General features: G+C 43.3%; 1 protein-coding gene across 2 annotated transcripts; it reads right to left on the bottom strand.

Annotated features, from left to right (window-relative positions):
- Window positions 1-83: 83 nt before the first annotated feature.
- On the bottom strand, window positions 84-26,175 carry ndufaf5 (NADH:ubiquinone oxidoreductase complex assembly factor 5). Of its 2 annotated transcripts, XM_028597990.1 has the most exons (12): window positions 25,775-26,175; window positions 24,014-24,054; window positions 23,846-23,909; window positions 23,173-23,220; window positions 22,234-22,337; window positions 20,827-20,866; window positions 18,901-19,098; window positions 17,467-17,527; window positions 12,048-12,131; window positions 7,762-7,844; window positions 7,422-7,542; window positions 84-1,638 (listed from the first exon to the last, which is right to left on the bottom strand). In XM_028597990.1, exons 1-11 carry the CDS (start codon window positions 26,012-26,014, stop codon window positions 7,456-7,458), a joined length of 1,050 nt encoding a protein of 349 aa, XP_028453791.1. In that variant the 5' UTR covers window positions 26,015-26,175; the 3' UTR covers window positions 84-1,638; window positions 7,422-7,455. The 2 variants fall into 2 exon arrangements, with proteins under 2 accessions (XP_028453791.1, XP_028453784.1); XM_028597983.1 differs by lacking the exon at window positions 84-1,638 and having other exon boundaries at window positions 7,335-7,542.
- Between the last annotated feature and the right edge of the window lie 454 nt (window positions 26,176-26,629).

The following is a 26,629-nucleotide window of genomic DNA, read 5'->3' as shown; positions in this document are numbered from 1 at the left end:
TGGAAATTGATTTATTTGAAACAGGGACAATGCACAAATAAACATTAAACTTGTTAAATAAGAGAATATGTCTTGGGCCAAATTATAGCAACTATTGCTAATTTCCACCTGTAGTCCCTGGGGGCCAAATCCGGCCCCTTGCAAATCTTGATCTGGCCTGCAAATCTATTTAGGTTTACAATAAATATTGGCGCGCCAAACCAAAAAGACAGGAAAATGATTGCAAACTGCAATCACGAGTCACTCAAAGCCGAATTTGGCAGATTTGCCGACTTTAAGAGTCAGAAATTCCTGCACAACCAACGAATTTGCATATTCAGGCCTCCTTTTGAAAATGTAAACAGAATGCATGTTTTTGCTCAATTCTATGATGACTAAGGAACGTTTTTTTGCTGACGTTTTTACGACTTTACGTGGACCAAATTGTATGTGAAAAAGACTATATAAGACAAGGCAATAATATAGTCAAATATATTAAAAATCATGTCAATAAAGTGTACATGTCTGGCCCCTATTGTGAAATTGAGTAAAAACAAACAATTATCTAATTGCTGAAAGGTAATAATTTCATTAGCATCTAAACAAACAGTCAGCAGCAAACTTAGTCTTTGAATAATTTACAAAGTAATTAAACACCTAAATATAAATCATATTTTACACCATATTGAACCTAAGCAAACAAACTAGTTTCGACAAAATGAATCAGGTTTAACTTACGTTTATACAAACATTTTAAGACGGCTACAACTTCATAAGACATCATCCCCTCTGATGGACCAGAAATCATATCATATCATATTTCTGTAGACCAGCTCCTGGAGATGACCTGTGTCTATATTAATCTACCAAGTGTGAAAGATGACTGAATCCTGCAGCGATACCGAGAGCCGATTATTCACCGAAAACTTCCCGTCTGTAGTGGGTTTTGGGCGAGGGAATAAACACACTCCCCAGCGCTGCGTCCTTTAGCTGTTGGCTTGTTAACAGCGCTGTTCAGATTATTACTGGGTGGCGTGGAGGTGCTCGCCGGTTCACTGATGCTCGTCCAGTAGTACGGACTTTCAAAATGAGAGTCCCTCCCTCTCGGCTGCTCCTCGTTGGCTTCAATCTCCTCATAAATCGCCTCACCGGTTACAGTTTGGTCCAAGTTGTTGTTGCGAGTGCTTCTCTCCGTTCTGTTTTTGAAGCAGAATCTCAGAGTTAAGATCACGAAAAGCACCAACACGGCACCGACAACTACGCCGACAACTACACCGACAGCCACTTTCCAAAAGTCTGAAGGTTGTTGGTTCTCTGTGTCTGGTTCAATGCCAAAACCCAGGCCGTTGTTTCTCTGTGTGACTGGTACATTTCCAGCGCTTGGGGCCACCATGTTGGGAGGAGTTGTCACATTCAGATATACTTGTGTTTTATTACAAAAATACATTGCCGAATCAAAGGATTTAACATTTATTATCACCAGGGCGTTGTCTGCCAGAGAACTGTAGCGTTTGTCAGATGTTTTCTCCTCGCCATTTGTGATATTAACCAGAATCACGAGGTCACCATCTCTGTAGCGGCTCCATCTTACATCCCCCTTCTTATGAGGACAGGGAAGAGTAGCCATTGTGTTCTGCAGCACATTGAATATAGGTGTGTCTGTGAAGTGAAAAGGAAACAATGAGTGATATATTTTTGGTGAAGATTTCTGTAAATGTCCCTGATGATTAACGTCAAAAACATTAGAAATGCTGTTGTAAAGACAATTGTAATTAAGTGCAGTACTTGAGTACTTGAGTGTTTAATACCATCTGAGTTTGTGCACATGATTGATTAACATGTGCACAAATTAACATCTAACTGCTTTTTTTGATAGCTCTGCAAACCCTTGGTGTTCTCTCAATGAGCTTCATGAGGTAGTCACCTGAAATGGTTTTACCTTCACAGGTGTGCTTTGTCATTGGTTAATTAGTGGAATTTTTTTCCCTTTTTAATAAAAAAATCAAAGGGTGGCTACTTTGAAGAATCTAAAATATAAGACATGTTTTCAGTTATTTCACACTTTTTTGTTAAGTACATAATTCCATATGTGTTCATTCATAGTTTTGATGCCTTCAGTGAGAATCTACAATGTAAATAGTCATGAAAATAAAAAGGAAACTCATTGAATGAGAAGGTGTGTCCAAACTTTTGGCCTGTACTGTATATCATTTAGATTTCTATCCAAGGCATGATGCCAATAAGTGAACAGTTCAATCTCGCACTATACTTCTCTCTCGTATGTTTTAATTGGCTTGGGACACATACCCCCTGCAGTCTCGCTGCAGCCTGCGGGAATGCGGGGCTTCACATCAAGCCCCAACCACATCCAAGTCAGCCATTTTTCTTTGCTTACGTCACTCTCCACACGCTTAAACGTCCAAGACAGCCTGGTAGCATTTTTTACTATGAAGGAAATTTGGATAAATGCCATGTTTTCATTTTGAATCTTTAAATTGTATTTGAAAATGTTATATCTATAAATGTAAATGATCTGATAGAAAACCGAATATTCACCAGTTTAAAAATGACATGACTGACACGACTGACAAATAAGAAAGCCATCCGGACTCTGAACATTTGCAATGCCTAACAACCTCTTTAATGTAAATTTCATGCGCCCCTTTTTCGTATATGCATGTATGCACTTAATGTTTTCAATGTGTTTATGTATCTGTACTTAGTACTGTACTCTGTACTAAATTTTTTGAAGACAAAAAAAAAAAAAAAAGACAGCTTGGTAGCGAAGCTGATATAGCCTCTTGTTTCATATGAAATAGAAACTGATGATCTAGGCTAAACACAAACGACATTTCATGCAACAACTGTGAAGTTTTCACGTAGTAACTGTATTTGGTCCGATTTAAAAAATAAATAAAAAAGGGTAATTCTAAAGCTTGTTAATATTGATGACAATGTGTTCAAATGGAAAACGAGCCATATTTCATTTAATTTAGCCCTCAAAAGTACAATAGTGTGTTGTTTTGTTATGGACTTTCATATTAACAGCAAGAATTCAGTCCCCATTACAACCAAATGTACAAAGGGGCAATTTTGCTTTATGAACAATTAACAGGTGAGCCAGAAGCATATGCTGAAACTCGAAAAATTAGAATATCGTGCAAAACATAAAAGGTAAAACTAATATATTATATAGACTTATTATATGCAAAGCGAGATATTTCAAGCCTGTATTTGTTATAATTGTGATGATAATGGCTTACGGTTTATGAAAACCCTCAGAAATATTGAATTAAAAAAAATTGAATATTGTGAAAAGGTTCAATATTGCTGACAGTGTCACAGTCTAATCAGCTAATTAATCCAAAACACCTGCAAAGGGGTTCCTGAGCCTTTAAATGGTTTCTCAGTCTGGTTCAGTAGAATCATGCAAGATGCTCCTCGGATATTACCTGCACAGTAACACACACCTAATCAAAGGATTTCAAAAGGTCGAACACACATACAGATGTCTAGATACAGTAAAATAGCTACGTGATTACCGTTGTATCCGAGGGTTGAAGTTGCATTTTAACGGGGCAGTGCAAGTTGCTGCTGTGGTTTAGCTGAAGCTAACGCAGCCTGAGCTTTCACGTTACAGTATAAAAGGTGTTGACCATTGACTTAGCTAGCAAACAGTTAATTTACATGTCTACGAGCATGTTAACAAACTACACCAAGAGACAAATACCGAGGACTATTGATAGAAAGCAGGGGAAACTAGTACTTTTTACTAATTAGAAACCTGCCTGCCATTCGATGTTAGCTTCCGAGCTAGTTAGCAGCTAGACTCAGAAGCTCATGAAAACAAGGCTTTCACCAGAGCAGTCTTACGTTATTTCCAACCCTTTTCTCGTTTCAAAATCGGAAATCAAATGAACGAAAAAGTACACGGTTGATGCATGAAATGTCGTTTGTGTTTAGCCTACATCAGTTTCTATCACCTAATGTTAAACAAGAGCCTAAACCAGCTTCGCTACCGCCTTGGTCCGTTCGAGCGTATGTGGAGTGATGTAGGCAATGGATGTGGATGGGGCTTGATGTCAAGCCCGCCTTCCCACAGGCTGCAGCGAGATGCTCCTCCAAAGTACCCCTAGGGGGACACATACCTCCTGCAGTCCTCCAGATTACCCCTAGGGGGACACGTACCCCCTGCAGTCCTCCAAAGTACCACTAGGGGGACACTGACCCCCTGCAGTCCTCCAGATTACCACTAGGGGGACACGTACCCCCTGCAGTCCTCCAGAGTACCCTTAGGGGGACACGTACCCCCTGCAGTCCTCCAAAGTACCACTAGGGGGACACGTACCCCCTGCAGTCCTCCAATGTACCCCTAGGGGGACACTTACCCCCTGCGGTCCTCCAAAGTACCACTAGGGGGACACGTACCCCCTGCAGTCCTCCAAAGTACCACTAGTGGGACACGTACCCCCTGTAGTCCTCCAGAGTACCACTAGGGGGACACTGACCCCCTGCAGTCCTCCAGATTACCACTAGGGGGACACTGACCCCCTGCAGTCCTCCAGAGTACCCCTAGGGGGACATGTACCCCCTGCAGTCCTCCAGAGTACCCTTAGGGGGACACGTACCCCATGCAGTCCTCCAAAGTACCACTAGGGGGACACGTACCCCATGCAGTCCTCCAAAGTACCCCTAGGGGGACACGTACCCCCTGCAGTCCTCCAAAGTACCACTAGGGGGACACGTACCCCCTGCAGTCCTCCAGATTACCCCTAGGGGGACATGTACCCCCATTTGAGAAACACTGCTCTATAGCGTTTCCTTTTTAAAGGTCCCATGACATGGTGCTCTTTGGATGCTTTTATATAGACCTTAGTGGTCCCCTAATACTGTATCTGAAGTCTCTTTTATATAGACCTTAGTGGTCCCCTAATACTGTATCTGAAGTCTCTTTTATATAGACCTTAGTGGTCCCCTGATACTGTATCTGAAGTCTCTTTTATATAGACCTTAGTGGTCCCCTAATACTGTATCTGAAGTCTCTTGTATATAGACCTTAGTGGTCCCCTAATACTGTATCTGAAGTCTCTTTTATATAGACCTTAGTGGTCCCCTAATACTGTATCTGAAGTCTCTTTTATATAGACCTTAGTGGTCCCCTAATACTGTATCTGAAGTCTCTTGTATATAGACCTTAGTGGTCCCCTAATACTGTATCTGAAGTCTCTTTTATATAGACCTTAGTGGTCCCCTAATATTGTATCTGTAGGTTGAGGGTTTCGGATGTGGCCTTGACCAACTGTCACTTTGCTCGTTTGAAAGCCATGATGTATCTCTCTCTCTCTCATGGGTTGGCCAAATTCTCTGGGTGGGCAAAGCAGAGAAAGGGGAGGTAACCTTTCTCCTTATGACCTCATAAGGAGAAGATTCCTGATTGGTCCATCTGAGCTTTCATTTTCTCAAAGGCAGAGCAGGATACCCAGGGCTCGGTTTACACCTATCACCATTTCTAGCCACAGGGGGACCATAGGCAGGCTGGGGGAACGCATATTAATGTTAAAAAACCTCATAAAGTGAAATGTTCATGCCATGGGACCTTTGAGTTAACGTTACATTTCATATTGACTTTTATCAGTACTTTAAATGGTTTTATGTTGCTGTTGTCTTTACTAACATTACCAGAGGTGTACAGTAATGGATTACAATTACTTACATTACTGTAAAATCAGTAGTTTTTGTTGTGTACTTTTATTTTCTTAAAGTAGTTGTTAAGAATTTGTAATTTTACTTTTACTTAAAGAACATTTTGTTTGAAGTACTTTGTACTTTGCTACAGTACAAATCATATCAGTGACTGAGTAAAAGAGTGAATTAAAAAAAAGGTCTCTGCTACTTACTGTAAGTCAGGGGTCTTCAATGTTTTTTAAGCCAAGGACCCCTTAACGGAAAGAGAGATGGAGCAGTGACCTCATATACTGTATTGTATAAAATTAAGTTGCATATTAAACTGGGCCTACAATAACATGTAGGGCGGCCTAGAGCCTTTATACATACCATTTTTACATAGAATACTAAGCTATTAAAATAGCCTTATAATTGTTGCTATGATTTTATAAATCATGTTTTCATTTTAAAACATACATGTGGCACAGTAAATCCTTAGGATTAACTGTATCTTTAGATGGCTACATTAGTGACTATACCTTACCTATAGGCCAGTAATCCTGTCTTCAGTGGGGATTAATATTTGCTAATAATATGTTGGATTCATTGAAAAAACTTTCAAAAAATCTACAATAATTTGGAGGTCTTCCTGCATTGACTCTGAGGACCCCCTAGGGGTCCCGGACCCCCTGTTGAAGATCCCTGACTTAAGTAAAAGTTCATCAAAGTAATAGTACTTTTACTTAAGTAGAATATTTTTGTACTCTTTCCACCTCTGCACATGATGGAAAAAAAAAAAATCAGAAAAGATAAAAAGATCTGTGTCCCTTTACAAGATGAATGAAAGGTAAATGAAAGCATCTTTGGATGCTTTGACCTATGCATTGACACCATGATGTATATGAGCCCAAGATATTAGATTTGATGTTGATAAATATTTGTGTTGGTGATATGTTCAGTGGATATGACCCATGCCTGTGGTGTGGGAGACCCAGGTTTGATTCCCACTGAGATACATCAACCAATGTGTCCCTGAGCAAGACACTTAACCCCCTAGTTGCTCCAGAGGTGTGTGACCTCTGACATATATAACAATTGTAAGTCACTTTGGATAAAAGCGTCAGCTAAATGATATGTAATAAAAATACGGAAATAATGATTTTCTCACCAGTAGAGCTGCAAGAGACACATCCAGCGAGGAGTAGCAGATAGAGCAACATCCCTGCAGCCTGCAGACCTAAAGTGACTTCTTCTTTTCATGTGACTTAGTTATATTCCACCACTGTTGCTGAGTTATTCAACGTTTATTTTTAAGTCAGCGTCTCATTGGCTGTGCATATATATATATATATATATAGCCTTTCTTCTTTGCTCAGCAGAAATGTGCGCTTGTTGCCCTGTGTGTGCTGATGCGCTCATCTGTTGACATTTCTGAATGCCTTCCTACAGTTGCTTAATAAAAGCTTTCCACACAAAAAAAGTAGCCTATACATGTGTCATTAGGATGATAAAAAAAATTAGATTTTAACGGTGTCGGGCTCGGACACAAATTTCTTAATGTCATTCGGGTTCGGGCCGGGTTCGAAAAATTCATCATTATATACGGGCTATAATATATATATATATATATATATATTCTCGAGGGTGACATGTAATGTAACGTAACATGTAATGTGATGTCTTCACGATACTGTTTTCCATTGCTCAACTTTATTCCAGACACAACAACATTACAGTACATTACAGTAGCTGTTAAAATAGAAAAATCTATTATTTACAATCTGCGGTGGGTCAGCTGTTCAGTCGGCTCTTCTACGACGTGTTTGTGTCGGTCGGCTGGCTGATCTTTGACAAATCCCCAAACGACACGTTGGCCGAGCCTCTCTTCGCCGGTTTGGCCTGACAAAGACAAAAGAACAACAACCACAACATTTAAACCAGTTTTCCGGGTCTGAGAAGTGAAGCCAGCGCTGAAGCTGCTTTAGCTGCTTCAGGACCTGTCAGTCGGGACAGAGGCTTAGACGACGACAACGCTAACTCAAAAAACAGCAGTCCACAAACCAATGGGTGACTTCGCTGCTGCTGTGTTTGTCATTACATTACGATCTGTGGTCTTACCTGAGACTCGTGAGGCTTCCAGCCAATCATGTAGAGGATCTCGAAGGTGGCAGGGATGGACCCGTCCTCGTTACCGTACATCTCTGAGACATTTTCACACAAACACAGACAACAATGAAGTACTTCTCCCACCACGGAAAACTCATATTGTGATTAGGCATGCACCAAATCCAGGATTTGGATTCGGCTGAATACTGGGCTTTCTGACGGGGTTGGGTTTCTGCTGCACCATAGAATTTCTTCCCAGGGAACCGAACCCTACGCTTGCAGTCCACGCACTACGCTGGTCGCCGTAACGACGGCGCCGTTGATTTCGGGAAGGTGTTTACGTAGGTGGAGCGTTCAATGCAGCAGGCTGTGAGAAAGTGGACATGGATCTGGTGAGCAGTAGGCTGTGAGGAAGTGGACATGGATCTGGTGAGCAAAAGAAGTTGTTTGGCAGTACTTTCAGTCAAAAGAAGACCATTCAAGTCCAGCTACATGTTCAATCTGTTCAATGATGATCTGTCTGGTGGTGGCGAGGACCCTAAACTATACACAACATGGCCGCTGTTACAACATCTGGTCTGAAACATCTGAAAGAATACGAGTTGTGCACGAAGGAATCTCCAGACAGCAGCCAGAATGCAGCAACTTCAGGATGAGGCACTTTTCAATACTCAATACTTTAGGGGCAGTCCGGTCGGTACCCAGCTCTACCTCTCTTAGATTCTAAACGAATCCAGCCGAATCGACTTCGAATTCGGCTAGAAATTGGGCTTTTTTGATGGTGTTTACGTAGGTGGAGCGTTCAACGCAGTAGGCTGTGAGAAAGTGGACATGGATCTGGTGAGCAGAAAAAGTTGTTGTTTGGCAGAACTTTCAGTCAAAAGAAGGCCATTCAAGTCCAGCTACATGTTCAATCTGTTCAATGTTGATTTGTCTGGTGGTGGCGAGGACCCTAAACTACACACAACATGGCCGCTGTTACAACATCTGGTACGAAACATCCGAAAGAATACGAGTTGTGCACAAAGGAATCTCCAGACAGCAGCCAGAATGCAGCAACTTCAGGTACAGCAAAGGAAGGACAGTCCCTGTTTACTTCATTCATGTGTTTACTGGGTTCATGGACTGAGGATGGGAGGAGGAGGCAGCACAATCTCAACCAGGGGATTCGGTATTCGGCCGAACCCCAAAAATCTGGATTCGGTGCATCCCTAATTGTGACCCAGCAAAGAAAGACAACATCTTATCCAATAAACAGAATACAGTTTTTGTTCCACTTTGCATGTTAACCAAGGAAAGGTAACATTCAGAAAAAGCCACTGCCCACACTTTTGCCCAACTTTTTGACTGCACCCTGTTGTGAACTCTGCGTGGTGAGGACAGCAGCTTGTGGCAAAGAAAGAGGAAGTAGAACAAGCGAAGACTGCAGAAAGGTGACTATTTCAGGCAGATGTGTCAAGTGTGAATAATCATGAGCAAAAAGCACTGGATCAGGTTTAAAAATAGGAAAAAAAATGAGAACCAAGAAAACAGAAGAATCAAAAATACAGCCTGAAGTAACAGCTGTGGCACCAAGAAGGGCATTAAACTAAGTTTGTTTGACGACAAATGTTTGGCAGCGATACCATTTCAAGAATAAAGTTTCTATTATATTTTTCTTATTGTCAACAATACTAACAGTGTGGGGCTCCCAGCTCCAAGTGTTATTGGTTCCTATACTTTAAAAACAGAAATATATCAACCCAGTCTCATGGCAGTTCGTGAAATGGTCACGCAATAGGGCTGGGCAATATATCGATATCGTGAGAAGGGACTAGATATCGTTTTAGATTTTGGATATCGTAATATCGTGATATGTGATAAAAGTGTTTTTTGCTGGTTTTAAAGGCTGCATTACAGTAAAGTGATGTACTTTTCTGAACTTACCAGCCTGTTCTAGCTGTTCTATTATTTGCCTTTTCCCCACTTAGACATTATGTCCACATTACTGATGATTATTTATCTAAAATCTAAGTGTGAAGATATTTTGTTAAAGCACCAATTGTCAACCCTAGAATATCACCGCAATATCGATATCGAGGTATTTGGCCAAGAATATCGTGATGTCTGATTTTCTCCCTATCGCTCAGCCCTACCACGTAATTTAATCTAATTGAATCTATTGATTCGTGTATACGGACACGTTTATCTCGTTTTTTTTCCTGACGGTCAGCAAGTTTTTTAAACTAACGTATTTCAATGGGAAGCATCTTTCGTGAGCACAGCACGATTCGACGGTTGGGTTTAGGAAACGCGACACGATTCCCGGTTATCCTGGGTGAAAGTCCTGTGTTTTGACCCACCCCTACCAACCTCCCTACGCAGATTTTTGGGCTTTCATACTACTCGCCAGAGATGCTCACAAGTCTCTGAGCTAGAGTCCAAGTCAAGTCTCTGAGCTAGAGTCCAAGTCAAGTCTCTGAGCTAGAGTCCAAGTCAAGTCTCAAGTCTTTGAGCTAGAGTCCAAGTCCAGTCTCAAGTCTTTGAGCTAGAGTCCAAGTCAAGTCTCAAGTCTCTGAGCTAGAGTCCAAGTCAAGTCTCAAGTCTTTGAGCTAGAGTCCAAGTCCAGTCTCAAGTCTCTGAGCTAGAGTCTGAGTCAAGTCTCAAGTCTCTTGTGGTTATAATAAGTGTTGCATCACGTACAGCGACCCATCCAGGCTGCTTAGAACACTGCATAGCTATTTATAAGGAATTCATATCATGCAATATGTTATTATGACTCCTTTATCTATCAGCATACAGTATCAGCTTTGATTTTGGTATATAATCAGTGTAAACAGACCATTGCAACATGATAAAAACCAAGAATGATTTACTTTTAAGTTAATATCTGTACTTTAAGTAACATACAGTACAGACCAAAAATTGAGGCTCTGAAGAAAAAGGACTCCTTGTCTGTTGATGAATTATAATGAAAGGCCTTGGCTCCTATTGTGCTGGCTCTGTGGGGCCATAAGAACAAATATAGAAAATATTATAACTCACAACACTAAAATTGACATACTCCTATTTAGTTCAAAACTGCAAAAGATCACAGTGTAGCTAAATGCAAAACACTATTGCAACCAAATGAAATTTTTAACACACTACAGTGCACTTCCTTATGATAGAGAATCCTCAATTATTTGTTATTTACTTAGTGGCAGATCCATGTAATGTGCACTGCCTATGCAACTAATCATACCTTATAAACTACTGTAAGTCAACACATCCCAGACTCTCAAACCAGTGTAACGTTTTAACTAAATGAAACTGTAACGTTATATGATCAACAATAATCCTGTACCCGTTTGCAGACAACGTTAATAATTAACGTGATGGCAGACAGCGGCACCTAAATGATTAACTTAACGTTAATCGACCACCACAAGTTTGGCAATTAAAAAAACGCTCATTTATATTTGATAAGGAAGACAGTCGGAGTTAACCTCCCGTAACGTTAGCTCGTAGCTAAAGCAAGAAGCAAGCTAACGGTAGATGGTCAATGCTGCAAAACATGTTTACTCACCTATCAGGGTGCGTTTTCAGATGCCTGATAAAATTAGATGTGGTTGAGCCAGAATCTTTTATCGTGATACCGCATATTTTGCATAGAGCGCTTCTTTTGTTTGGGCTTTCTTGTTTAAAGTTTTTGAACGCAAAACTTACGATGAATGGCACAGCAGCGGCCGGTGAATTTGACGTGTTTGTTGTTCTCCAGCCAGCAATACGTACGTTATAGGTAGGTTATAGGTAACGGAGGGAGGGGTATAGCCATTTGGTATAGCGAGCTCGTCAGACGTTTCCTAAAAATAAACATTGTTCACGAGTCCCGCAGCTCGAGTCCGAGTCGAGTCTGAAGTCTTTCGAGGACGAGACTCAAGTCGAGTCTGAAGTCACTGTGTGTGCGTCTTAAGTCGCAGTCGAGTCTCAAACTCGAGTCCCCATCTCTGCTACTCGCTACTAAAGAATCGTGCTGTGATCGCGAAAGATGCTATTTAAATATCTTAGTTTAAAAAACGTGCTGACAAATCACAAAAAAAACTAGATAAATAATCAATATATTAAATTGAATATATGCTGAATATATACAGTAGTTTCATCAGTAGTTTCCTAAAATCTGTAAAAGGGGAGATGGCTCTAATCTTTTAAAATGTTTCTATGATGGCTGCTGGGAGCTGCAGAAATCTATTTTGGGGCAGATGTGTGATTCTGGTCTTGGTGTTTTGGTTATTTTAACAGGGGAAGTGTAGCATCTGATTGCTCACTTCTTTACTCACCTTTATAAATAGCTTCTGCTGCTAATATGGTGTCTCTGTGCAACAGCGATTTCCTGTTCCAGGCACAGTTACTCTCGCCCATACCTGCAGCGTACGGATGAAAACAATCAGGTACAATACAAGTCGGCAGATTTGTTTTAAAGGCTCTGAAAAGTAGAGATTTGTAGTAAATTATCGGATTTTAATTGAACGCATTTGTAATATAGTGAAATGACAACAACACCGCCCTAACTACGATCTCAGAAATGACAAAAATCGAACATCGCAGCATCATTGTATTAGAAAAGTGGAAGCAGTACAAGGGCCCTGATCTAGGGTTTAAGAACCTCCAGCGCCCGCGTCGTTTAAATAGCAAACGCACCTGCGCCCATGGGCGTGCTGGTCTTACAGGGAGGTGTGTTCAGGTGCATTCTGGGCGTGCTGGTCTTATAGGGAGGTGTGTTCAGGTGCATTCTGGGCGTGCTGGTCTTACAGGGAGGTGTGTTCAGGTGCATTCTGGGCGTGCTGGTCTTACAGGGAGGTGTGTTCAGGTGCATTCTGGGCGTGCTGGTCTTACAGGGAGGTGTGTTCAGGTGCATTCTGGGCGTGCTGGTCTTACAGGGAGGTGTGTTCAGGTGCATTCTGGGCGTGCTGGTCTTACAGGGAGGTGTGTTCAGGTGCATTCTGGGCGTGCTGGTCTTACAGGGAGGTGTGTTCAAGTGCATTCTGGGCGTGCTGGTCTTACAGGGAGGTGTGTTCAGGTGCATTCTGGGCGTGCTGGTCTTACGGGGAGGTGTGTTCAAGTGCATTCTGGGCGTGCTGGTCTTACAGGGAGGTGTGTTCAGGTGCATTCTGGGCGTATTGCTATCTTGAGGCAGCAGGAAGTGATGGCGCCATTGACCAACAAAAACCAAGGTCAATAACGCAGCATTTCATTGTTATTTTAACAGAGCATTAGTAAAATGCTCCTAGGCTCGTGCGCGCAGCGCACTATGCTTGTTACACACACACACACACACACACACACACACACACACACACACAGACGCACAGCAGCACACACACACACACACACACACACACACACACACACACACACACACACACACACACACAGGCAGAAGATTACAAATAAAAATATCAGGGTGCAAATCCTCCATCATAACAGCAATGCTCCAAGGTCCAAATGCGCCTGGCTTTTAAAGGGAATGGCAGATGATCTCTGATTGGTTGATGAATGGGAGATGATCTCTGATTGGTTGATGAATGGGAGATGATCTTTGATTTGTTGATTGCATGTTACACTCAAAACACACCTCTGATTAATGAAGACACTAAGAACAACCCTTTAAGACCAGGCGCCCCGGCACACGGACCCTTTTATCACGCCGTCAAACTAGCAAAAGTGTATTTTGGACACGCCCTAAACACACCTGCACCAGGCGCTTCACTAAGTGCTCTTAGATCATTAAAATAGGGCCCCAAGAGTTATTCACTGTAGATTTAAAAGGGATAGCTCAGATGTTTAAGTTTTTTTATAGTCAGGATTTTAGACACCTAAAAAAAGTATCGGTTGAGGTGGACGACATATTTAGAATATTTTCAGCGCTTCACCTTTCTGTCAGGCATCCCTTTACGACGGGGAACTGAAGCCAATATCTCTGCTCTCTTCAAAGACACCAGACTCCTTTGACAAACACGGGAGTTGCTTCCTCACATCGGTTAGCCCGTTTTTTAGTTTCTAACCTTTTTTAAAACCCCAAAGTTACTGTTTTTGTTTTTGTCAAAGGAGTCTGGTGGCTTTGTCGAGAGCAGAGATAACAGCTTGAGGTCTCCCCACGTTAGGCCAGTGGTTCCCAACCCAGGGGGGCGCAATTAAGTCTTTATCTGATTTGAGGTTGAGGTAAAAAGAAAATATTTGCTAAATGTTAAGTAAATTATGATAATACACTAGAATATATAATGTATACAAAAGTCTGTATGAAAACTATATATTTTGTTGTAGCCTCGTTTTTTTTCCTGCCGCCACGGCATCACTATTTTATGAATAAAACATGCCGAATAAACGTAACAGTGCTGATAACTCCTCTGTATCAAAAAAGAAAGTAAGGCTCTATCTTGAGAGTTTCCTCAACTTCGGTTTCAGGGGGGTGGGGGCTCAGCTTTTCTTAGACATGAGTAGGGGGGGGCCAAGGAAAAAAGGTTGGGAACCACTGGATTAGGCCATATTATGAAGGTGGTTGGTAAAGCAGTAGGTATCCCAGAGACCCCCCCCCCTGACGGCTTTCTTTGACCAGCGAGTACTCCCCAAGGCCCGGTCTATACTCCGATCGCCTAGTAGTTCCCTGCGAAGTGGCCTGTGTATTATTCCGCCATGTTAAGTAAGATTCCTAACCGTAGGGAGCAAACATGCTCCGTTCAAAAGGGAACAACTGATTTCCTTGGGTTAGGATGGCACCTAAATCGTGGTTGCAGCTGTCGCCATGGTCCTACTCTGCTCCCTGCTACGCCCTGCTACGCCCTGCTACACCCTGCTATGTCCTGCTACGTCCTGCTAAGCCCTGCTACACCCTGCTATGTCCTGCTACACCCTGCTATGTCCTGCTACGTCCTGCTATGTCCTGCTACACCCTGCTACGTCCTGCTACACCCTGCTACGTCCTGCTATGTCCTGCTACACCCTGCTACGTCCTGCTACACCCTGCTACGTCCTGCTACGTCCTGCTATGTCCTGCTACGTCCTGCTATGTCCTGCTACGCCCTGCTACGTTCTGCTACGCCCTGCTACGCCCTGCTATGTCCTGCTATGCCCTGCTACGCTCTGCTACGTCCTACTATATCCTGCTACGTTCTGCTATGCCCTGCTATGCCCTGCTACGCTCTGCTACGCCCTGCTACGCTCTGCTACGTCCTGCTACGTCCTACTATGTCCTGCTACATCCTGCTATGCACTGCTACGCTCTGCTACGTCCTACTATGTCCTGCTACGTCCTGCTATGCGCTGCTACGCTCTGCTACGCTCTGCTACGCCCTGCTATGCCCTGCTACATCCTGCTACGCTCTGCAGCGCCCTGCTATGCCCTGCTATGCCCTGCTACATCCTGCTATGTCCTGCTATGCTCTGCAATGCCCTGCTATGCCCTGCTACATCCTGCTACGTCCTGCTATGCTCTGCAATGCCCTGCTATGCTCTGCAGTGCCCTGCTATGCCCTGCTACATCCTGCTATGCCCTGCTATGCTCTGCAGTGCCCTGCTATGCCCTGCTACATCCTGCTATGTCCTGCTATGCTCTGCAATGCTCTGCAGTGCCCTGCTATGCCCTGCTACATCCTGCTACGTCCTGCTATGCTCTGCAATGCCCTGCTATGCCCTGCTACACCCTGCTATGCCCTGCTATGCTCTGCAGTGCCCTGCTACATCCTGCTATGCCCTGCTACATCCTGCTACGTCCTGCTATGCTCTGCAGTGCCCTGCTATGCCCTGCTACATCCTGATATGCCCTGCTACATCCTGCTATGTCCTGCTTAGGGCTGGGCGATATGGTTGAAAACTGTATCACGATATAAGTTTTTCATATCGGTGCGGCACTTACTTTCCACTCCACGCCGGTTCTGTTATTGAAGAACACGAGACAGCGATGTGGCGCAACCAAACATGATACTGTTACATGATTGGCTGTTAGTGTGTCACTCCCCACGTTGCTAAGTTGCCAGAGAGTGAGGGCCTTTGTTCATGCAACCAAACTTGATTCACAACCTCTGGTTACTTTTGATGAAGATAAACAAGTTATTGAACGTTTTATCGACCGCATTTTCTATTGATATTGATTATGTGTCTATCGCGATACATATCGTTATCGTTTTATCGCCCAGCCCTAGTCCTGCTACGCTCTGCTATGCCCTGCTACATCCTGCTATGCCCTGCTACAACCTGCTATTCCCTGCTACACCCTGCTATGCCCTGCTACATCCTGCTATGCCCTGCTACAACCTGCTATTCCCTGCTACACCCTGCTATGCCCTGCTACATCCTGCTATGCCCTGCTACACCCTGCTATGCCCTGCTACCTCCTGCTATGCCCTGCTACAACCTGCTATGCTCTGCTATGCCCTGCTACGCCCTGGAGTGCCCTGCTATGCCCTGCTACATCCTGCTATGCCCTGCTACATCCTGCTATGCCCTGCTACGCCCTGGAGTGCCCTGCTATGCCCTGCTACACTCTGGAGTGCCCTGCTATGCCCTGCTACACTCTGCAGTGCCCTGATACACCCTGCTACACTCTGCAGTGCCCTGATACATCCTGCTATGCCCTGCTACAACCTGCTATTCCCTGCTACACCCTGCTATGTCCTGCTACATCCTGCTATGCCCTGCTACATCCTGCTATGCTCTGCTATGCCCTGCTACAACCTGCTATGCTCTGCTATGCCCTGCTACGCCCTGGAGTGCCCTGCTATGCCCTGCTACAACCTGCTACGCTCTGCTATGCCCTGCTACGCCCTGGAGTGCCTTGCTATGCCCTGCTACACTCTGCAGTGCCCTGATACACCCTGCTATGCTCTGCAGTGTCCTGCTATGTCCTGTTGCGTCCTGCTATACCCTGCTACACCCTGCTATGCCCTGCTACAACCTGCTATTCCCTGCTACACCCTGCTATGCCCTGCTACATCCTGCTATGCCCTGCTACACCCTGCTATGCCCTGCTACCTCCTGCTATGCCCTGCTACAACCTGCTATGCTCTGCTATGCCCTGCTACGCCCTGGAGTGCCCTGCTACATCCTGCTATGCCCTGCTATGCCCTGCTACGCCCTGGAGTGCCCTGCTATGCCCTGCTACACTCTGGAGTGCCCTGCTATGCCCTGCTACACTCTGCAGTGCCCTGATACACCCTGCTACACTCTGCAGTGCCCTGATACATCCTTCTATGCCCTGCTACAACCTGCTATTCCCTGCTACACCCTGCTATGCCCTGCTACATCCTGCTATGCCCTGCTACAACCTGCTATTCCCTGCTACACCCTGCTATGCCCTGCTACATCCTGCTATGCCCTGCTACATCCTGCTATGCTCTGCTATGCCCTGCTACAACCTGCTATGCTCTGCTATGCCCTGCTACGCCCTGGAGTGCCCTGCTATGCCCTGCTACAACCTGCTACGCTCTGCTATGCCCTGCTACGCCCTGGAGTGCCTTGCTATGCCCTGCTACACTCTGCAGTGCCCTGATACACCCTGCTATGCTCTGCAGTGTCCTGCTATGTCCTGTTGCGTCCTGCTATACCCTGCTACACCCTGCAGTGCTCTGCTACGCCATGAACTACTACAACTACTATTTCTAGTCATAGTTCCATCACCTTCATTCATCATCAGATACTTTAACACGGCTTTGATGATGTGAATGGACTAAACAGAGTCACATATTAACACAGAGCAGTTTGTACCTTGTAGGTCAGTCATGACTTCAATGATTCCTGGATAGTTAACCTGAACGTCATCCACGTCCTGAAACACAGAGACAGACAGTAAGTTCACTGTAAACCTGTAAAAAAAAAGTGTTCCAATATCAACTGTTTTTTTTTATTTTTCGGTCTGGTTTATTTCCATTTTTCAAATCTCCATCACCAATCTCCACCAGACTCCATGTAAATAATCAGGACTTTTAGCGTGTATAGAGCCAGCATATCTCCACCAGACTCCATGTAAATAATCAGGACTTTTAGCGTGTATAGAGCCAGCATATCTCCACATGTAAATGGGTGAATTAAGGGTTTATTTCAACCAAACCAGAGAGGTGATTGTTGGAAGAGTGGAAAGATGAACGAAGACGGCTTTTGATAGTTTTATTTAGTTTCTGTCCACTTTGAATGAAGTGTGTTTTACGATGATAAAAGTCCTGATTATTTACATGGAGTCTGGTGGAGTTTGGTGATGGAGATTTTGGGGCTGTTTCATGTTAAACTAAAAGGATCTTACTCTTTAACTAAAAAGTCTCTCTCTGTAGGGATCCTTTCCATAATGTTGTCAGACATTTAGAATAATAATCTGAGTCAGTCAGCGGCAACAACACAACTTTTAGTGGAAGCAAACTGACGGTGGGCAATTGCCCATTAGCGTTACATTGCAGGTTGTTTCTGGCAAAATACTGGATCAATTTCAAAGTCACTTAGACACAAAAACATTGGACAATAGGGTCCAGGTTGAAGAAAAAAAATTTAAAGTTGCCCTTTAAAACAAAGTCAACCCGAAGAAGCTTCCGGTGTGTTCGACCAAAGTAAGACCCGTCACAGAGGCCGCCTGTGTCTGTGTGTGTTCCCAGAGTCCGTCTACGGAGAGACTTTTCACTCCCTATTCAGCCCCATTGTACCGAATTTGGTTGCAGTTCCGGGCGAGTGCAAAATGAATGAGAGTCTACGGCGCTAAACGGCAAAATGTGTCTCTTTCGCCTGATTGTCGTTGAAAAATCTCAGGTTTGATTGTAGTTTTTGCAAGTTAAACATGGATTATAGGTCGAAAGTTGAATGAACGAGTAAAAAGTAGGCGACTATCTCCGGCCGTATACGTGTATGACGTCATTGACATTTTAAAAGGCTTTATAGAACAAAAAAAGCCACTTTAAGAAAATCTAACACCCAGCAGTGTGTATTTTCTTAGCCTCCCCTTTCGAATGCAACAATTAAATGTCTCGACAAAAAATTATATCCTGAGAAAAGTGGATTTTGAGGGGTATAGCTCCATAGACCTCCATTCATTCTGCACTGGCCTGTGAGCGCCCCCTATATGGATCCAGAGTGCAACTGCAACCAGTTCAGAAGCCGGAAGTTTTCCCCGAGAGTGGAAGTTCTTCCATTTATTAGATATTCTCTGGCGTTCCTCACCACGGTGAGCATGCTGAAGCCGGCCTGGCCCAGCAGGTTGCCCAGGTCGGTGACGGCGGTGTAGGGGGAGACGTGGGGGGAGAACCCTCCCTCCCTCTCCGTCTCGGCGAGCTGGAGGGAGCAGCGCAGCTCGTACAGCGTCTCGCCGCCCACCATGGCCCCGATGAACACGCCGTCGGGCTTCAACACCTGCTGGATCTGAGAGGAAGGGGAGTTACTGAGAAGACTCAGATTAAACCAAAAGTGAAATAAGTAATTTCATCTCCTTCCTTGCGTCTCTCCTGTGCTTCCTTGGTGGGACGGACTAAGGCCGCGTGGCGTTAGTGTTAATTTCGTCAGACGAGACGAGACTAAATATGTTCGTCAACGACTTTTTTTTCCATGACTAAGACGAGACGATGACGAGACTGCGCTGATGTCCAAAAACGCTGACTACCGTGAGACTAAATTAACGTGCATTATTGTTGACGAAAAAAGACGAGACTAAAATGTTTTGCATAAAATAAAAACGAAGATAAAATCTCTCTTCATTTTCGTCTACAATCGTCTCCACTTTTTCATCATGAGATAGAGTATTCAGCTGGTACCGAGACCCGGTGCTACGGCACCGACAGGTGCCCTAACCACCGTTATCTACCGGACCGAATAGCAACGCGTTCACTAGAAATACGCCTCGCCAGTTTCGTGCTGCATTTATTTTAGTGTAAAATATCCCTTTCCCCATGCAGTGGTTGTTTTTGTCGTTTACAGGTGAAATAAGGAAGAGGCTCAATATTTATATAACTTTATATCATTTATTCATTTTTATAGCTATTTGACTGAAATGGTTATCAGAAATAATTAATTAAAAAAAAAAAAAAAAAAGACTAAAATGTTTTGACTAAAACTTGACTAAGATACCTTGAGTTGTATGTTTCCCATAAACATAAATATATACTGATCTGATTACAGCAAAGACAACGTTGGCAGTATTGACGGCAAAATAGGCTCCAGAATATCTCCTTCTGGATTGACAGGTGAGTTTTTTTAATTACATTTATATATATCTGCATTTACATCAAAACCTCGAGACTTTCAACCATCAACATGTCATTTATTAATATGTATTAGTGTCTAAATGACATATAAACATCGTTTCCTATTCTATTTTGCCTGGAAACGCTTCCAACACGCTTGCGTGTTGCGTGAAAAATAGGCGTCGGTCCTATTTCTAGCATGCACGCGTTTTCAGTGCGCCTTCAGCAGGCGCCTGAGACGTGCGTGTCACACAGGCAGCGTGGAAGCTCTAACCTGTTACCATGGGAGCCGAAACAAAATGCACAAGTATACATATATATACAGTACAGGCCAAAAGTCTGGACACACCTTCTCATTCAATGCGTTTCCTTTTTATTTTCATGACTATTTACATTGTAGATTCTCACTGAAGGCATCAAAACTATGAATGAACACATATGGAATTATGTACTTAACAAAAAAGTGTGAAATAACTGAAAACATGTCTTATATTTTAGATTCCTCAAAGTAGCCACCCTTTGCTTTTTTTATTAATAAGGGAAATAATTCCACTAATTAACCCTGACAAAGCACACCTGTGAAGGTAAAACCATTTCAGGTGACTACCTCATGAAGCTCATTGAGAGAACACCAAGGGTTTGCAGAGTTATCAAAAAAAGCAAAGGGTGGCTACTTTGAAGAATCTAAAATATAAGACATGTTTTCAGTTATTTCACACTTTTTTGTTAAGTACATAATTCCATATGTGTTCATTCATAGTTTTGATGCCTTCAGTGAGAATCTACAATGTAAATAGTCATGAAAATAAAGAGGAAACGCATTGAATGAGAAGGTGTGTCCAAACTTTTGGCCTGTACTGTATATGTGTGTGTGTATGTATATATATATACATATCGTTATTATTCCCACCTGTCTGAGGGCTCCGGGCAGGTCGTTGATCCAGTGCAGACTGAAAGAAGAGAAAAGGTGAGACTAAATTACTTTTTCGGCAAAAGGAGAACTGCTGCTCTTCTACGGGTTCCTGTAGTTTAGGTGAGTGAGAACGCATCTGTTTTTATCCTATTTTCACTCACAGACAGCAAATCTTTTGTTTCAGCTCCTGTATACTATCTGTAGTGAAACCTCTCAAAATACAACACACACACACACACACACACACACACACACACACACACACACACACACACACACACACACACACACACACACACACACACACACACACACACACACACACACACACACACACACACACACACACACACACACACACACACACACACACACACACTGAGCCGTCTCTGTGCTTAACCCTCAGGAACCTGAGGCCATTTTTACATTTACTTTTCCGTCTGGTTTTATTTTCTAAATTAGCTTGTAAAACATCAACCTTGTTGTCCACAGTCCATCAATATACATCATTTTCCCCGGAAAAACTGGGCTATTAGAATATTTGTGCTGTAGTGAGGTCAATTGAATGTAAAAAAAGGTTGTATGACCTTAACAGAGTGTTTCTACGGCCAGCCAATCACAAGCATTAGTAGATCTTGGTAGAAGCATGCTGCGTGCTTATTGGCTAGCCAGTTTATTGTATTACTTTTTGGGGGTTGATAATTGTATTTAGAGGTTGTACCAGAATAGGTTTAAGGATTAATTTTCAAAAGACACCATATTTTTTGTTGCAGCTCCTCTTTTCACCCTGTGTGTTGAGCTCTCTGTTTTAGCTACAGAGTGAGACATCTCACTGCTGTCCCATCTTTGTTGGGAGTCGCACATGCTCAGTAGCTAGGTAAGGACTACTAGCCAGTCAGAAGCAGAGTAGGAGGGAGTGCCCTGACAGTACCTAGGTAAGGACTACTAGCCAGTCAGAAGCAGAGTATGAGGGTGTGTCCTGACAGTACCTAGGTAAGGACTACTAGCCAGTCAGAAGCAGAGTATGAGGGCCCTGACAGTACCTAGGTAAGGACTACTAGCCAGTCAGAAGCAGAGTATGAGGGCGTGCCCTGACAGTACCTAGGTAAGGACTACTAGCCAATCAGAAGCAGAGTATGAGGGCGTGCCCTGACAGTACCTAGGTAAGGACTACTAGCCAATCAGAAGCAGAGTATGAGGGCGTGCCCTGACAGTACCTAGGTAAGGACTACTAGCCAATCAGAAGCAGAGTATGAGGGCGTGCCCTGACAGTACCTAGGTAAGGACTACTAGCCAGTCATCGGGAAACCATTATTGTTGAACCGTGCAATCCTATTTAAATGTGGAGAGAAGCTGAACCACAGTATGTCATGTTATAACGATTATGTATTCTGTATTAATCACCTCAAGCTGCTCACCACCAGGTCGAAGGTGTTCTCTTTAAACGGCAGAAACTCCTCGTCAGCGAGAACGCGATGCGTCGGGATCTCACTGCGTCTGCTCTGTTTCTGAAGATCCGAGACGAGAAGTTACTCCGCGTCAGCATCCTTTAGGGTGCGATCACTTCCCCCATGCAGCTTATCAGCAAAGACTAATGCCATCAGAATAACTGGAAAGCTCCATGAAAGGACACTTTAACCCTCTCGTTGTCCCCGGGTTCAAATTTTACCGTTTTCGAAATGTTTCTGTATCAGAAGTTTGGGTTTTCTTTCAAGCAAATTGTCAAACAAAATAACGTGGATGGTTCGCTACAACGCTCTTCCCAAGTTAAATAAATTATCAGTTCACTACTTTCGTTAAATTGGGTTTTTCATAAAATTTTATAGCATGTAAAAAAATAGAATAATAGAACGTTGAACAACAAGGAAAAAGTGACAAAATGTGAAAAAAGTGGCAAAAAATGTGGAAAAAGCTTTAAAAAAAACATTAAATATAACAGAAACTTGTGACAAAAGTGTCAAAAAAGACGAGCAAAACAATTATTTCTTTTAATTCTTTTCACTACTTTAATTGAATTGGGGTGTTTTATTAAATTTTATGGCATGTAAAAAAAACTGATAATAGAACGTTGAAAAACGTGGAAAAAGTGACAAAATGTGAAAAAAGTGACAAAAACGTGGAAAAAGCTTAAAAATAAATAAATAAAAACAATTCAATTTTTTTTTTTTACATTTTGACCCAGAAAATCCAAAAGTTGCAGGGTTGACGGGGAAGACAACACGAGGGTTAATGAAAGTCTTCAAGATATTTCCACATGTGGACAACAACACGTTTTTTCATGGAGAGAAACTGCACAACTTCTGCACACCAAGGATAGGTTTTACGATTCGTTTTGACTCTCACCAGAGTTCTCTCTGACACGTCTGTCAGGAACAAACGCTCCACAACATCCTGAAACACACACACACACACACACACACACACACACACACACACACACACACACACACACACACACACACACACACACACACACACACACACACACGACAGTGTCAGAGGTTGAGAAGTGTGAATAACTTCATAGTCAAGTCAACTACATTTTCAAACATACAGAGGAACTCTCTCTCAACTATATATATATATATATATATATATATATATATATATATATATATATATACATACATACATACAATACAATAATACATTCTAAATAGTGCAAATGTCAAGTCAGAACATTTAGAGGTCCTATATCGTACATACAGTATGTTAAATATATATATATATATATACATACATACAATACAATAATACATTCTAAATAGTGCAAATGTCAAGTCAAAACCATACAGTATAGAAAACTATAGGTATTGAGAATTTAAGGAAGAGTTCCTGTGTGTATTTAACCCAACTAAGGGAGGAGGAGGAGGAGGAGGAGGAGGAGGAGGAGGAGGAGGAGGAGGAGGAGGAGGAGGAGGAGGAGGAGGAGGAGGAGGAGGAAGAGCATTTTAACTCAATGAATGAGATGATTTGGGCTCCTGAGACCATTCTAAGTGACGGGTGCAGACTGTACCTTGCTTAAATGTCCTGCGATGTGACTTTTTCCTCCGCCGATGTCCAGAGCGAGAGGAAACGTCCTGAGAGAGGGAGAGAGAGACAGAGAGAGAGCGACAGGACAATGTTTAACAAGGAGAAGAACCTATGAAGGAATGTGAGTTCGATAAGAAACCAGCTGTCTCACCTCACGATGTCATAGACCCGATCAGCCACTCGGCCACCGACCTGCAGGACGACAGGACCAGGACAGACAGGTTACTGTATGCACCATACGGGACCTCTAAATGTTCTGTTAAAGGCCCAGACTAACATACTGTATGTACGATATAGGACCTCTAAATGTTCTGTTAAAGGACCAGACTAACATACTGTATGTACGATATAGGACCTCTAAATGTTCTGTTAAAGGACCAGACTAACATACTTTATGTACGATATAGGACCTCTAAATGTTCTGTTAAAGGACCAGACTAACATACTGTATGTACGATATAGGACCTCTAAATGTTCTGTTAAAGGACCAGACTAACATACTGTATGTACGATATAGGACCTCTAAATGTTCTGTTAAAGGACCAGACTAACATACTGTATGTACGATATAGGACCTCTAAATGTTCTGTTAAAGGACCAGACTAACATACTGTATGTACCATACGGGACCTCTATAACGGAGAGTTTCTACGACCTGCGGCCAGCCAATCACAAGCATTAGTAGATCTTGGTAGAAGCGTGCTGCGTGCTTATTGGCTCGCCGTTTTTTTGTATGTATTGATGTCAAATTGGAGTGCTGTTCTAAGAACCAGAACAGGTTTAAATGGTTAAATTTTCAAAAAACACCATATTTTTGATGTACTGCACATTGCTGCAGCTCCTCTTTTCACCCTGTGTGTTGAGCTCTCTGTTTAAGCTACAGAGTGAGACATCTCACTGCTGTCCCATCTTTGTTGGGAGTCGCACATGCTCAGTAGCTAGGTAAGGACTACTAGCCAATCAGAAGCAGAGTATGAGGGCGTGCCCTGACAGTACCTAGGTAAGGACTACTAGCCAGTCAGAAGCAGAGTATGAGGGCCCTGACAGTACCTAGGTAAGGACTACTAGCCAGTCAGAAGTTGAGTATGAGGGCCCTGACAGTACCTAGGTAAGGACTACTAGCCAGTCAGAAGCAGAGTATGAGGGCGTGCCCTGACAGTACCTAGGTAAGGACTACTAGCCAGTCAGAAGCAGAGTATGAGGGCGTGCCCTGACAGTACCTAGGTAAGGACTACTAGCCAGTCAGAAGCAGAGTATGAGGGCCCTGACAGTACCTAGGTAAGGACTACTAGCCAGTCAGAAGCAGAGTATGAGGGCGTGCCCTGACAGTACCTAGGTAAGGACTACTAGCCAGTCAGAAGCAGAGTATGAGGGCGTGCCCTGACAGTACCTAGGTAAAGTAGCTAGAGTAAAAAGTCCAATATTTCTCTCTGAAATGTAGCGGAGTAGAAAGTGGCACGAAAAGGTGTGTGTGTGTGTGTGTGTGTGTGTGTGTGTGTGTGTGTGTGTGTGATGTAATGTGTAAACTAGTAACTAAAGCTGCAACAAATGAATGTAGCGGAGTAACTAACTACTGTGTGTGTACGAACGTGTAATTATGTGTGTGTACACGTGTGTCCGTGTGTGCATATGTGTGTATTTGTGTGTGTATGTGTGTGTGTGTACATATGTATGTAGTGTGTGTGTGTGTGTGTGTGTGTACGTATGTGTATGTGTGTGTGTGTGTGTGCGTGTATTTGTGTATGTGTGTGTGTGTGTGTGTGAGCGCGCGAGGGTGTACGTGAACGTGTGTGTGATTATGTGTGCGTACATGTGTGTGTGTATTTGTGTGTGTTAAGTACAGTACTTGAGTACATGTACTTAGTTACATTCCACGACTGAATGCCAACATCAACCATTCATACATATTCACCTCGTCCCTCAGGTAGTCGAACTGGTGGCCATCCCGCAGCGACGCCGCCCACTCTTTCTGCTTCTTCTTCATGTCCCTGTTGAACACATTCATGGTGCCTCCTCTGCCCGACGCAGACAGCGCTCGGCGGGCTGCATGTCTCGGGTCGGCCGGTAGTCTGACCCGGCTCCAGCTGCCCGAGGAGGCCGCAGGAGGAGAGCCGGCTGCCCGCAGCACTCTTAGACACACTCCGCTGCTCATCGGGGACGCTGGAAAAAGTCCAAAGTGCTTGAATTAAAGCAGAGATACTGTGAACATTATCGTATAACAGCTGAGCTGTTTAGCCTACTCCTTCCTGTCCTCCACACTGTGACCCCGGAGAAGAGGAGGAAGGAGGGAAAATGTGGACCCGGATTCTGATTGGTTCATTGGAAACAATGGAACTGGATTCCAGGCTGGGAACGGACTAATCAATCCATTATGACAGGGACGTCAAACTCAGTCTCCCTGAGGGCCACACTGGAAACTGAGACTCACATCAAGGGCCAGACATGTTTAGTTTATTGACATGCTTTTATGTAATAGAAAAAGTCAAATATTTTGACTGTATTATTGCATGTCTCATATACTGTAGTCTTCTCACTTAAATGTTGGGCCTCATAAAGCCCCAGAAAAAAAGTTTGGCAAAAAAGTTCCTCAGCCAGCGACAAATACGTTGAAAAAAGCGCCCAAAAAGTTGGAAAAAGCCCAAAAAAACCCATCAAAATTGTCTAAAAAGTGACACAAATATCAGAAAGTGCCAAAAGCATCCGAAAAAGTGACAAAACATTGAGTAAAGCGTAATTAGACGTTAAAAGAAAGTGCCTAAAGCATTGA

This window comes from Perca flavescens, chromosome 2, assembly GCF_004354835.1.
Source record: "Perca flavescens isolate YP-PL-M2 chromosome 2, PFLA_1.0, whole genome shotgun sequence".
Taxonomy (NCBI): domain Eukaryota; kingdom Metazoa; phylum Chordata; class Actinopteri; order Perciformes; family Percidae; genus Perca; species Perca flavescens.
Note: the sequence above shows the minus strand (reverse complement) of the source record. Positions and strands in the feature narration are given on the sequence as shown.

What these genes read in the sequence shown, in the direction of transcription:
- ndufaf5 (XM_028597990.1), bottom strand. Translation starts at nt 26,014, where the DNA reads ATGAGCAGCGGAGTGTGTCTAAGAGTGCTGCGGGCAGCCGGCTCTCCT. An exon ending in TGCCCGGAGCCCTCAGACAG is followed by an intron (nt 19,099 to 20,826) that starts GTGGGAATAATA and finishes CCTTCCTCTCAG; the next exon opens with ATCCAGCAGGTGTTGAAGCC. An exon ending in GCTTCAGCATGCTCACCGTG is followed by an intron (nt 17,528 to 18,900) that starts GTGAGGAACGCC and finishes TCTGTGTTTCAG; the next exon opens with GACGTGGATGACGTTCAGGT.